Source organism: Chrysochloris asiatica, unplaced genomic scaffold, assembly GCF_000296735.1.
Source record: "Chrysochloris asiatica unplaced genomic scaffold, ChrAsi1.0 scaffold00047, whole genome shotgun sequence".
NCBI classification, from domain to species: Eukaryota; Metazoa; Chordata; class Mammalia; order Afrosoricida; family Chrysochloridae; genus Chrysochloris; species Chrysochloris asiatica.
The window spans coordinates 2990726-3004891 of NW_006408565.1; the positions used below are offsets into that span (position 1 = coordinate 2990726).

Consider the following 14166-nt stretch of genomic DNA (forward strand, 5'->3'; position numbering starts at 1 on the left):
GAGAAAAGATTGAAGTTGTCAATGACTTCATTCTTCTTGGATCAACTATCAACACTCATGGAAGCAGGAGTCATGAAATCAAATGATGTACTGCATTAGGCCAAATCTGCTGCACAAGACCTTTTTAAAGTGTTGAAGAGCAAAGATGTCAGCTTAAGGACTAAGGTGTGCCTGATCCAAGCCATGGTGTTTTCAATAACCTCACAGGCATGCGAAAGCTGGACAGTGCTCTCAGGTTTCCTTCTTCTCATTTGGCCTCATTATCTTCATTGCCCTATTAGATGTTTTGAAATATATTTTATTTTAAATATTTTTTTCCAATGAGGGTTTAATTTTAAGTACAATTTGCAGCAGGTAGGGGGGAGGTAGAGATAATTATGTGGACCTAGACTCAAGACTGAGTTCAAATCCTGGCAACTTTGCTACCTTCGACAGATGATTTAATCTGTGTCTTGGTTTCCTCATAGGTGAAAATAAGAATAAGAGTAATTTCCTCATAGTGTCATCACGAAGATTCAGTATTTTATGTAAAGACTAGTACCTGGCACAGTGCTGCTCTATTTTTATTTGTTGCTGTTTGTTGTTAAGTGCTGTCAAGTCAGATCCGACTCATAGTAACCTGGTATTGGGTTTCCAAGGAGCAGCTGGTGAGTTTGAACCACCGACCTTGCAGTTCAAACGGACTTTGCAGACCAGCATTAACCTGATACTGTTCTGTGTTCCAGAATCTCATTTCTTTAAAGTTAGTGCTGTCTTCACTACAATACCTTTTCCAAATGACTCAGAATTATCTTAAAAGCTGGGCCCAACATACATCAAGACTTATCCATGCTATAAAGCATCCCTATATCCCAATTCTGTTCTCTCACTGAGACAGCGTTATTTCAATCCCACTTCATCAATTGAAATTTATTTTTGATTTAAAAACATTTTCAAAATAGGGACTTCAAAAAATCCAAATTAAAAGGTACTCTTCTGGTAAAAGAGAGTGAATAAAGGGAGGGTGAAAATACAAGTAAATTTTAAGTATCAATAGTTTTTGATGGTTATCTAAAGAAATCTTATCTTTTGCATTGGATTCTTGATGTTTGGTCAGAAAGACAAAAAATCTTGTTTGTTACCATGGATTTACAACTGAGGTGACAGATGATTACCTAATGACTATAGATGAAAGTAGGAGCTCTGGTAGTGTAGTGGTTACGAATTGGGCTGCAAACCGCAAGGTCAGCAGTTCAAAACTACCAGCTGCTCCACGGGACAAAGATGAGGCTTTCTGCTCCCATAAACATTTACAGCCTCGGAAACCCTGTTCACGGTCGCTAATGGGTTGGAACGACTCGATGGCACTTAAGAGCAACATAGATGAAAGTGAACTGTGCTAGTGTTTTTATAGATCATTTAATCTCCATATCTCATCATTCCCACTTTACATAGAGGTTACTGAGGTTAAGAAAGTTGCCAGAGGTCATGTAACTAGTTAAAAGACAGATTTTAAACTCAAGCTGACACACTGAAGTCCTGTGTCTGTTATTTTTTTCTCATGCATGTAATCTTGGCTAATCAAAGATTTGGGTAAATAAAAATCAAACCATCAAGCCAGCTTTTTACCAATGAGCCTGACATGTCTAAGTCTGCAGGTACATTTTTTTCATATTCAACCACTTTGTTGTTGTTAAATGTCTTAGAGTCAGTTCCAACTCATAACAACCCTGTATAGTTTCTGAGGTTGTATGTCTTGCGGGAGTAGCAAGCCTCACTGTTCTCCTGTGAGAAGCTTGAACCACTGACTTTATGGTCCACAGCCCAGTGCTTGTCATATTCTGTTTACTATACACAGGCATTGGGAAAATTAAGATTTTGCAATTGTTGCCTTTAAAGAACTTGCCAGAACACAACGAACAATAATGTTTCAAGTAATTTGGATGGGTGGATTGTTAAATTGTTGTTAAGTGCCATCGAGTTGGTTCCGATCCACAGTGACCCTGTATAGGGTTTCCTAGGAGCAGCTGGTGAGCCAGCCTTTCAGCTCCAGCCAACTTTGCAGTCTAACACACTAACCAACACCACACCAGGGTGGGTGGACAGGACAGCATAAACAGTGAGTCAAAAAATGCAGTTTATTAAAAATATTTCTATTCTGAACCACCATGTGCTTTGTTTACTGTGTTTAGAAGTAAAAACCCCTTACCAATGTTAAGGAGTTAGAAAGCCAAACCCACTCACAGGGACAGAGTAAAACTATCCCATTGGGTTTCCAAGTTCTGGTGTGGCGCTGTAGGATAAGTACTGGACTGCAAGGTCAGTTTGAACCACGTCGGCAGTTCAAACCCACCAGCCACTCCTTGGAAACTCTATACAGGGTCGCTATGAGTTGGAATTGACTCAACAGCACTTTACAACAGCCACAATAAATCTTTACAGAAGCAGACTGCCATATCATTCTTCCATGGAAGTTGGTGGGTTCAACCTGCCAACCACCTTAAGATTAGGAGTCAGTGCTCTAACCACTATGCCAACAAGGCTCCTTAGATAACAAACAAAAGGAAGGAAAATATATTTTCCCAATGATTTGCCTTTTATATCAATCTGATCAGAGTTGATACCCTAGGATTGGGGTAGGGTAGGGTTAGGTGAAGGGTTAGGATAGTGTTAGAGGTAGGTGTTGTTGTTATGTGCTGTGGAGTCGTCGGTTCCAACACATAGTGACCCTGTACAGGGTTTCTGAGGCTGTACATCTTTACAGGAGCAGAAAGCCTCATCTTTCTCCCGCCGTTTTGAACTGCTGACCTTGTGGTTTGCAGCCTGATTTGTAACCAGTACGCTACTAGAGCGCCTTAGGTGGAGGTGTAAGGTTACGGATATGGGTAGGTGTAGGTTAGAGATAGATATAGGTGTAGGGATAGGAGTATGAGTCAGGTTAGGTCATTCAGTGTCGAAGGCTGTGAAGTTCTGCTTGCTTTATAAAATTCAAGTATCATTAAGACTTACTAAAACATCTTTAACTAGAAGCAAGATAAATCTGATCGGCAAGACGATATCAGGAAAGAAGTGTTAGTCTACAGAGAACAGACTACCATTCCTAATCTATAGTTCACTGTTAAAACAAAAAGAAAAAAAGAAACAAAACCACAAAGACCAAGCCTTTCAGGCACAAGCTTCGTACAACTCCTAAACTCGGTGGGGAATGGCAAGTAAACCACCCCGTACCTCCCTCTATCATTCCACTTCACTGTCTCTAAGGTTCTTTCTCGCCTGAATAATGGAAGTGAACACACATTGAAAAATAAAGGGGGTCATTGTAGTAATTAAACGTTTTATCGGCCCAAGTCAGAAATCGGATTCGAAAAACCTTAAGCTCAGATTCCCACAGGTCGCTCCTACCGCTGGGAAAACCCCAGTAGAAGGCGGCGCGCTGGACAGGGCACTTCAGCCTCCCTCCTCTGCTCCCTCCCCACTTAGGTTCTGTCCTCATCTCTTACACCGCTACCAGCAATAGAAAAGGTTCTCCCCCTTGAACGAAGAGGGAAATAAGTGTACATTTCTGAAAGAATCTGAACCCTCAGAGCGCCGGGCAGCTGCAAGAGGTGGGCGGGGGAAAGGATGGAAAGGGGCGGAGAGCTCAGTACCATCCATCAATATCTCAGCGCTAAGAGATCGCTCGGCTGCCTTCGGGCCTCCACTGCAGCCCAGAAATTCTCCCTCGCACACTAGGCAGGAATGAGAATCTGGAATCCAGGCTTCCGGAGATGCGAGAAGGGGAGTTCACCGATGCCTCGGTCCCGAGAGAGCGGGAAGCCAGAGGAACAAAGCCGCTGCCACCCACACCCCCGGGTGTCCGGGCGACCCAGAGGGACCCGGGCAGCCCGCTTACCTGCCGTCAGCAACTGCATGGCGTGAGTGAAGGACGGGTCGAGAGAGTCTTTCTCGGCCATGAGCTCCGGTAGGTACTTGTTTTCCGGCTCCATTTTGACGGAGGCAGTGGCTGAGGGGGGCAGCAGCGGGGTCGGCGCTGAACCTACCGTCGCGTCGGGACCTGTGGCCGAGGGCGGCAGCAGCGGCGGCGGCTGCGTAGCGGGCGAAGCGCGGGCGCCCCCCCGGGAACCTCCTCCGCCTCCCCGGGTACGGTGAGGCAGCGGCGGCTGCCGAGACTGTGTCTGACGCACTGAGGGGTGGGCACCCGAGGGGTCCATGGAGCCGCTGCGGCCCGAGGACCGGCTCATGCGCGCGGCGGGGTCGTCCCGGCGCTGCATTGGGGAGAATGCGCGGTCGAAGACTCTAGGAAGCGACGAGCCAGCGGTAGAAGCCCGAGCGGCGGCGGTTGACAGGGTGGGAGAGCCGGAGCGACCGCGACCGAAGCCGACCCGAGCGACCCAGCGAAAGAGAGCACCGGAAATGAAGAGACGCGCGTGCGCAGCCAGGCACCGGCACCGCCCTTGGGTTTCTCCGCGGAGAACAAAGTCCCCAATCCAGCCACTGCGCCTGCGCACATACGAGGCGTCTGAAGAAGTCGCCTCCCCACACTCCCCTTTTCCGAACGAGCCCGCCAGGCCCAATCTTTGTGCGCGTGCGCGAGTGGCCGCGGGCTTCGTTAGTTTCCTTTTTCACGTGACTCGGCGCTAGTGGGACACGTGTCTCCTCCCCCTTCTGGCTGAGTGCACGGAGGGGGCAGGATCTGTGGAATGTCTTTGTCTGCGCGCGGGGCCGCGCAGTGTAGGGCGGGAGACTTGTTACTCGTGGGGCCACGCCTCCCTCAACGGCCGCGAAGCTGAGTTGTTTTTAGTGGGGTGGTTTGTGGAGTCGCTGAAGTACGGAAATGAAAGGCACGCTGGTCCGGGGACCGGGAAGGAGCAAGAATTTAGGCCGCAGAACTGGGAGAGAAGAGGGTGATAGCCTGCCCGAGGAGGGAGAGGGAAAGGGCATGAAGAGAAAAAGAAAAAGAGGGAAAGGCTAGTGGATAAGGGGTGGAGGTGGGAAGGGAAATTTGGAGGGAGGAATTGAGGGAGAACGGTCCGGTGGGAAGACTGAAGGCTATTGGAGGACTTGAACTAAGAGGGAAGGTTCAGATCGAGACTTGAAGTCTAACAATGAAAAGGACCCCAGAACAAAAGGAACCTGAGAAGTCTTATTTCGTGGTTTGCAATATATAGTAGGCTCTTAAACATTAATCATTTGTTAGTCAGACAAGTCTTCTTTTGAAAAGAAACGTTTTGACGCTTATTTACATATAGTACTGCTTTTGCTCACGTTTGTGCTTCTTAAAAAGATGTGGGACAGAGGCCAGGTCCTTAATTCGAGGCGGCTGCATCAATAAGGTGGCTCTTTTAATGCGGATGAGTGCTAAATTCTCCTGCCTTTTTTGGGTCCTTCACAGTGGATTATTCCAGACTTGTTCAAAAGACAGACTCGTACGTACCACTGCTTTCAAGACCAAGGTACATACTGGACAGTCTCCCAGCACATTCTTCTCAGCCAGGGGTACTATATGCAAGTAGAGCCCAGGTCTCTATTTTCCCATTAACCTTCCAAGACCCTCCCTCCGTCTCTAACCTTTCCTTTCCCTCCACAGAGTTTTCTTCATTCAAAGCATTCACTTCCATCCCGTTTCCTTTTTGATAAGTGCCCCCTATTAGCCCACACTTTTCAAAACATTTCTGGAAATTGTCTTCTGGGTGCCTGGAAATAACTGAATCTTGAAATCAGTAGAATTTGACATTACTAAATGAAATCTTTTTTAGAAGCTTACAAGCCTTCAACTAGAGAGCTTAAAGGCCTGTTGTTGAGTGCTGTTGAGTCTGTTCCGACTCATAGCGACTCTAGGGTTCCCGAGGAGGAGTGCCTGGTAAGTTGGAACCGCCGACCTTGAGGTTCAAACCGACTTTATAGTGCAGCGCATTAACCTACAGCGACACAGCAGGACTTAACATAAAGACCTGGCTACCTTTTTTTTTTTTTTTTTGCTGTGGTGGGGTGGTTACTTACACAAATTACAACAAAACTCAAATATATACATAAATCCTCTTACCAATCTTACTCCCCCAATTACAGTATAGTGTCCCCACCCCCCCTTTTTTTTTTAAATCGCTAGTGTTTGGTGTAGTAATTTACTTTGAGTTAACTCTTATCCTTGTAATGCAGAATGCAATATGACAAGTGCCAAAAGATAAGTGAAAATTAAGTGTCACTGGGGAGCCAAACAGGAAAAGAGGGATATGCCAGCCAGGGGAGAATGAGTTTCAGGCAAAAGGAAGAGTGCGTAAATGAGCAGAGATGACAATGTCAGAAATATGTGAGGGAATAGTAGTAATCACATTGTGGACTGAGAGGGAATAGGTGGGTCTGAAGAGAGCAACTGCATGGAAGAGGGAAAGGGGGCTAAGAAGGATTTATAGCTCCCTTGCAACTAATTTCTGCTGCAGTCCTTGAAAATCCTGCTTGGGTAGTGGTGTTACAAACGACTAAAGTGTCCTTGCCATGTAATGAGATGCCCAGCAGGAGCTACCTTGAGCTGAAGCTAATAAAACTTTGATAAGTGTCTGAGAAGGAGCTGAGTAGTGGTTCCTGTGGGTTTTCTAGACTAGGATCAACAGACTTTGGGGTGACTGCCAAACCTTTACTTATTTTCTTTGAGGGTGGGGTTGAGGGGAGCCTGAGTGACTTCCATGGATGGGTGATCCAGCAGGTTTCAACTGCCTCCTCCGTGTTGTAGCCAGTTCCCAGGAGAGGGAGGGTCCTGGGCAGGAGAATTTCTCAGAAATTCTGAGAATGGAGTGTATATGAAGTGTTTCATGATATTGGTTGTATTCCCACAATATGTCAGCACTCTCCCCATTTCCGCCTTTTGTCTAGATTTTCTATCCCATCCTGTCTTCCTGTCTTGTCTTTTGGGCAAATGTTGTCATTTTGATCTCCTATAATTTTTTGTTCTAAGGAGTAGTTTCCTTGCTCCTGTGTTATTCATTGTTTGCTTTATGATGCTGTCTTGTTTGTTGGTCTTGAAAGGTGGTCTCCGGGAATGTCTTCAGTTCCAGGTCAAAGATAATCTGCTCAGTCTTAAGCACTTTAACAGTTGCCATTCAGTCACCTCCTATTCCTGGGGGCCCATGTGTGCCAGACTAGAACTGTATGCTCCATAGAGTTTTCAATGGCTAAGGTTTTCGAAGTAGATTACCTACTTGGCACCAAATATGTGGAGGAGAGATGGCATATGAAAGCAGAGACTCAAATTTAGTAAGAGAAGAGTCCCTGTCCTCAAATAGTTCATCATTTACTGGAGACAAATATGGAAGCCAAAAGATATGTAGTAAAAATGTAAAAAAAAAAAAAGTTACCATGTAGTGTGAAAAATGTCATAATAGAGGAATGTACAAAGAATTGTGTGAATGCACAAAAAGGAATGAATGACTAACTGCCAGATGACTTAGGGAAGTTTGGCTTTGGAAAGTTGCTAGGTGGAGAGGGTCCAGGGCATTTAAACATGGTGAGTTCAGCAGAACTTGATCTTGTGTCTGTATTCTCTCCTCCAAGCCCACAGCTCTGGAATTTAGATCTTTAGCTCAAACTTCTAAGTTCTAAACTCAGACAACCAATTGCATCCTGACATCCCAATTTGGATGCCTCAATGACCCCTGAAACTCAACACGTCCCCAATAGAACTCAAACTGCAGTTAGTAGCAGTGCAGCTTTAGGACCCAGATAACTTAAACAGATTTCAGAGCTTTGAGGAAGCTCCTCCTTTACAAACCTAGGCCTGCTCTAGCACCACTAGAGCATAAGGGCCAGGAAAACTTAAAGGGGTATTGATTTTCTGGGCCTTGCTCCTTACTTGCCTTACTCTTGCTCCTAGTTTGCTCTTAGCATCGCCCACAGTGGGCACCTTTGCTAAGGGCAGTGTTCAGAAGCAGAAGGAAGCAGACAGGGCTGATGTATGCCTAGTGACTGGCCACAGGCTGCCTGGTCTGATAGCCATATGTGGAAAGTCCCTAGAAAGGTAGCAGAAATACTTGTAGGGACTTCACAGGAGAAAGAACAGGAACACTAGGTGATTGGTGTTCCAGTGACTTTATTTGAATCCACAGGCCAGAGAGTCCTGCTTAATATTTAAATTATAATGATCTTTTTTGCCTGTTTCCACAACCAGAAGTTAAACCTTTTGAAGGCAGGAACAATTTCTGTCTATGTATAGACAGAAGCTGGCACAGAGGGGTCATTCAGTAAATGTATGTTGACTGAATAAGTACTTGCAAAGAAATTACACTTCCATCTGCCCCTTCTCTCCTTTACTGTCAACGTGTGTTCTCTATCTTAGGGGACAACATCCCTAACTTGTTGCCCAAACCAAGAATCTGGGAGTTGTCCTTAATTTCTCTCCAATGTCTCAGTGTTCCCACTGAATCAATCCATTACTAAGTCTTACTGTTTTTATCTCATAATGTCTTTTTACCTCATAAATACCACAACTCTGATCTATGTTTCTGTCTTCACTGCCTCTACCTCCATCTGAAGTGCCTAATGCCTCACCTTAACTAATACCACTTCTTTACTGGTCTCCCTACACTTACTTTCAGAAGCTAATCTATTTTTAAAATGCAAATCTAATTACCTCTCTTCTTTTCCACCCTCTTCTCTCTCTATCTCACACACACACACACACACGCATGCATAACACACACACACACCTATACAATTGGTTAAACCTTTTCAGTTACTTCCCATTGCCCTTCGATAAAGACTAGAACCCTTAACTCATCTGACTCAGCCCTGCCTGCATGGCCTTGCCCCATCTGGCTTTCTTACTTCATCTCATGCCATTCTCCTCCTCAGTTCCTGACCTTGGCAACCCAGACTTTGTTTCAGATCCCATCTTCCCCAAACTTCACACATTTTAGTTCCTTACTCTAAACCTTCAATCACTGCCTCCCTCCCCCAAATCCAGCCTTCCCTGCCTTTTCTAAAACCCCAAAGCCCATTGCCATCAAGTCAATTCTATGGTCATAGGGTTTACCAGGTGACACATCTTTATGGAACCAGACTGTCACATTTTCCTTCTGTGAGCAGCTGTGCCACTGGGGAGCACCCCTCCTTTTTTTTAAGATAGTATAATTTCTAGTCACCCTTTAGATATATTAAAATGTCACTTCTTTAGATGTGGGAACTTTATTTTTTACTTGTTAAGTTCTGTTGAGTTAATTCTGACTTATAGTGACCCTGTATAGGGTTCCAAGGAGTGACTGGTGGATCTGAACCACTGACCTTGTGGTTCAAACTAACCTTGCAGTCCTACAGCATCATACCAGAACTCCTATTTTTAATTTAAATATTGGGAAATTTCATACTTTTAAAAATTCTGTAATTATAGCTTTTCATGAAACATCAGAGGTCCTAGGAATCCTGGGCCCAAAGTCCTCCAAGCAATGAGCTAAAAGTGCATTTAGCTGGCACATTTTTTAGCTCTCCAGCCATTTGTACCACCAGCCTGGCTCTTTAAGCATTTGAGTTATTGATCTTCATCAAGAAAGATCATTGTGACAGTGGAGTGAGAGAAGAAATTACATCAGGGAGGGAGAGGGCAATGGCAACTCAGAGAGTTCCTATTCAATTTAGAGACACTTGGACCCAAGGGGAATTGCTGGTTAATGCAAACAGTTAACATACTTAATTGATAACTGAAAGGTTGGAGGTTTGAGTTTAAAAAGAAATACCTTGGACGAAAGGCCTAGTGATCTGCTTTAAAAAAATCCACCATTGAAAGCCCTGTTGAACACTAGTAATCTACTTCCAAAAAATTAGTCACTGGAAAGCTTGTGGAGCACACTTTACTTTGACTCTTATAGGGTCTCATGAGTCAGAACTGACTTAACAGTAACTGTTAAGATCCAACGGAAACTACACTTGGACTCAGTCAGGGTCTAGGGCTGGAAGCAGCAGGGAAAGGGGAGAAAATTGACAATCTGGTGCAGGAAGATGTTTAATTACATAAATGTTGTTGCCATGGAGTTGATTTAACTCATGATGACTCCAAGTGTGAAGAGTAGAAATGACCTTTGGGGAGCAGTTTGCTGAACTTTAACTGGGTGGTTTTGAACCTCCAACCTTCTGGTTATTGGTCCAACATTTAACCATTTGTACTACTGAGGGACTCCTACCTAAATGACATGTGCTAGTCCGTGGAATGAGGGATATTATTGCTGATGTCCGATGGATCTTGGCTGAAAGCAAAGAATATCAGAAAGATGTTTACCTGTACTTTATTGACTATGCAAAGGCTGTTGATTGTGTGGATCATGACAAGCTATGGACAACATTGCGAAGTATGAGTATTCCGGAACACTTAATTGTGCTCATGAGGAATCTGTACATGAACCAAGAGGCAGTTGTTTGAACAGAACATGGTAACACTGAATGGTTTAAAATTAAGTAAGGTATGCGACAGAGTTGTATTCTTTCACCATACTTATTCAACCTGTATCCTGAGCAAATTATCCAAGAAGCTGGGTTATATGATGAAAAACATGGCATCAGGATTGGAGGAAGACTCATTAACAACCTGCCCTATGCAGATGATACAACCTTGCTTGCTGAAAGTGAAGAAGACTTAAAATATTTACTGATGAAGATCAAAGAGCATAGCCTTCATTATGGATTGCATCTCAATGTAAAGAAAACAAAAATCCTCACCACTGGACCAATAAACAACATTCTTATCAACAGAGAAAAGATTGAAGTTGTCAAGGACTTAATTCTTCTTGGATCAACTATCAACACTCATGGAAGCAACAGCCAAGAAATCAAATGACATATTGCACTAGGCAAATCTGCTGCACAAGACCTTTTTAAAGTGTTGAAGAGCAAAGATGTCTGCTTGAAGACTAAGGTGTGCCTGACCCAAGCCATGGCATTTTCAATAACCTCATATGCCTGCGAAAGCTGGACAGTGACTAAGGAAGACTGTAGAAGAATTGATGCTTTTGAGTTATGCTGTTGGAGGAGAATATTGAAAGTGCCACGGGCTGCCAAAAGAACCAACAGATCTGTGTTAGAAGAAGTGCAGCCAGAGTGCTCCTTGGAGGCCACGATGGCCAAACTTTATCTCTCATACTTCGGACATATTGTCAAGAGGGAGCAGTCACTGAAGAAGGATATCATGTTTGGCAAGGTGGAGGGTCAGAGACAAAGAGGAAGACCCCCCCAGTGAGATGGATTGGCAAAGTGGTAATGTCAATGGGTTCCAGTGTGGCAACAATAGTAAGGTTGGCCCAGGATTGGGCAGTGTTTCATTCTGCAGTACCAACTTGAAAGCACCTAACAATAACAACAAGTCCCAGTGTGGCTCTGTAGGATAAGCACTGGAGTATTTAAATACAAAGTTGGTAGTTCAAATCCAATAGCTGATCCTTGAAAACTTATACAGGGTCGCTATGAGTTGGAACTGACTTGATGTCACTTAACAACAAGACAATAGAAGAGAGAAAACTTCATTCAACAAATATAGTTTTGGCACTTACTATGTGCCAGACCCTGTGCTAAGTGCTAGAGGTACAGTTGTGAAGAAGACAGGCCCAACCCTAGCTCTCAGGGTGATTTGGTAGATCAGAGGATGATGGAATTCATTCTAAAGGAGGTTTCCATTGGATGAGAGTTCTGAAAGACAGGCATTAGAGCTGTACTTGGAGAGAAGACTAAGATTTTGCTAGGATTTGGGCTGTAGGGTTGAAGGTCAGAGGAAAAAACAGAAAGGACACAAATATTTGAGAAGTAGTGAGTTATTGGGTTGGAGTGCTTTTTGTATAAGACAAGGAAACAAATTGTTTAGATCTTGCATTAATTACCTTTTAACCTAAATACCATTGGATGTATTTCCCCCCCTAGAAACCCAGTTTTCTAAAATGGAACTATTTCCAAAATAATGAAAATGAGAAACCAATCCAAAAGTGAAAACATTTTGGTTCATAAGGTTTCACTGTAAAAAAAAAACAATTTTTAAAATCAACAAAATACTCCACAATTTACACATAAAAATGAGAGGATTTTGAATCCTTCTTTTCAAATTACCTTCAAAGCCTGAAGTCCATTCTTCAGACTGTTATCATGGGTGACAAATTTTCATTTATAAGGGTGTATTTAATTTTGAGAAATCACTCAATCAAAGTTAGTGAATAAGATAGATATCAAGTTGGGGAGAAAGTTTTGAGTCTTTTATGAGATTTAATGTGATTCTGAAGGTATTCTAAAAGATGACATCCTAAACTACTTTTAAACAAGGATGGCACTGTTAGAACAAGAAACACCCCACAGCAAGTACTTGAGACAGCATTTGTTATATTCTAACAACTGCTTCTTGGTCTATGTATAGGTTCCTCATGAGCAGAATGAAGTGTTGTGGATTTCCTACTCTTTGCAATGTTATCAATAATTTGTTATGATCCATACAGTGGAATGTCTTTGTGTAGTCAATAAATAACAAGTAAACATCTCTCTGGTAATCTCTGCTTTCAGCCAATAACTCTCTGACGTTAGCACATCCTCTTCTGATTCCAGCTTGAATTTCTGACAGCTCCTTGATGTACTGCTGTGACCGTTTTAAAATTATCTTCAGAAAAATTTTACTTGCATGTGATACTAATGATATTGTTAGATAACTTCTGCATTTAGTTGGATTACCTTTCTTTGGAATGGGCACAAATATGGATCTCTTCTATAGGTTGACCAGTTAGCTGTCATCCAGATTTTTTGGCATGGTATCAGTTTGTTGAAACATTTCAATTCCTCAAGTCTTGTTTCTTGCCAGTGCTTTAAATGCAGCTTGGACTTCTTTCTTCAATATTATATCTTGATCATATGCTATCTATCTCTTGAAGTGGTTGAACATCAGTCCTTTTAGGTAAAGTGACTCAGTGTATTCCTTCCATACTCCCAAAGGCTCTGTTGTTGAGTGCTGTCTAGTCAGTTCCAACTCACAGCAATCTTGTGTGGAGTTTCCAGGAGCAGCTGGTGGGTTTGAACTTATGATCTTACGATTAGCAGTCCAGTATGTATCTTACAGTGTCAAACTGGGACTCTAAAGGCTTTGTATAAGCTTGTAATTCTAGGGAAAAGGATTATAGTTGTACCCACTCACTTTATAGAGCAGAAGAAACTGAGGTTCCAAAGAGGTTAAATAATATGCACAAGTCACTTAAATGGTGAATTAAGCTTTAGAACCCAGGACTGTCTGATTTTATAGCTGAACGTTTTACCTACAAATATTTATAGAGATATGCTTTAAGAAATACTTAATAACATGTGTGAGACTATTATGAGGTGTTTCTTCCATAGTTTTGAACTTCATCCCAAACTACTTCTCAGTTTAATCCAAAATATGATATGGACACATTGGTTGTGAAGGGTGGTGGTAGTATGCCATGGGGTCAGTTCCAGCTCATAGCAACTCTGCATAGGGTTTCCAAGGCTGTAAATCTTATGGGAGCAGAAAGCCTCATCTCCCTCCCTATCAGCATGGCTGATAGTTTCAAACTATTGACCTTAAGGTTAGCAGCCCAACTCATAACAACTATGCTACCAGAGCTCCTTGGACACATTATCTTTATTTCTTAACTTTAACATAGGCCCCACTTCATACTTGGTTGATGTTATCAGATAATATCATACTTTATTAATGCCACAGAAACAATTACAGTTCATCATCAACAATGATTCTTAATAGATGCAAAGCATCTGTGAAAATGGCTATAGTGAATATGTTCTGCACTTGATCATGTGAGGCAATGAGAGTTGAGCTACAAGTCATAATTAGAGATGAATAGCATGGCAACCACTGTGGAAAATGGTATGATACTTCATCAAAAAGTCAGAAATAGAAGTACCATAGGACCAGCAATCCTTCTACTTGATATATATCCCCAAGAAATAAGAGTTGAGTCATGAATAGATATATGTATACCCTGTTAATCACAACACTATTCACAATAGTAAAATAATGGAGATAATCTAAATCAATGAAATAATGGGTAAACAAACTTTAGTTTACACACGAATACTATGCAACATTCAAGAATAATGATGAATCTGTGAAATACCTCCTAAACATGGATGAAACTAAAGGACATTATGCTGAATGAAATTAGCCAATCACAAAAAACAACTATTATATATGACTGTTGTTGTTGTTAG

At 42.7% G+C, this 14166-nt stretch overlaps 1 protein-coding gene across 2 annotated transcripts in view; it reads right to left on the bottom strand.

The window, feature by feature from the left end:
- Window positions 1–4551, bottom strand: part of KHDRBS1 (KH domain containing, RNA binding, signal transduction associated 1) — a 35704-nt gene extending 31153 nt beyond the window's left edge. For both annotated transcript variants that reach the window (XM_006862172.1, XM_006862171.1), the window contains exon 1: window positions 3872–4551. In XM_006862172.1, the coding sequence (XP_006862234.1) occupies window positions 3872–4250 (379 nt within the window). In that variant the 5' untranslated portion in view covers window positions 4251–4551. The remainder of the gene's footprint in view (window positions 1–3871) is intronic.
- Between the last annotated feature and the right edge of the window lie 9615 nt (window positions 4552–14166).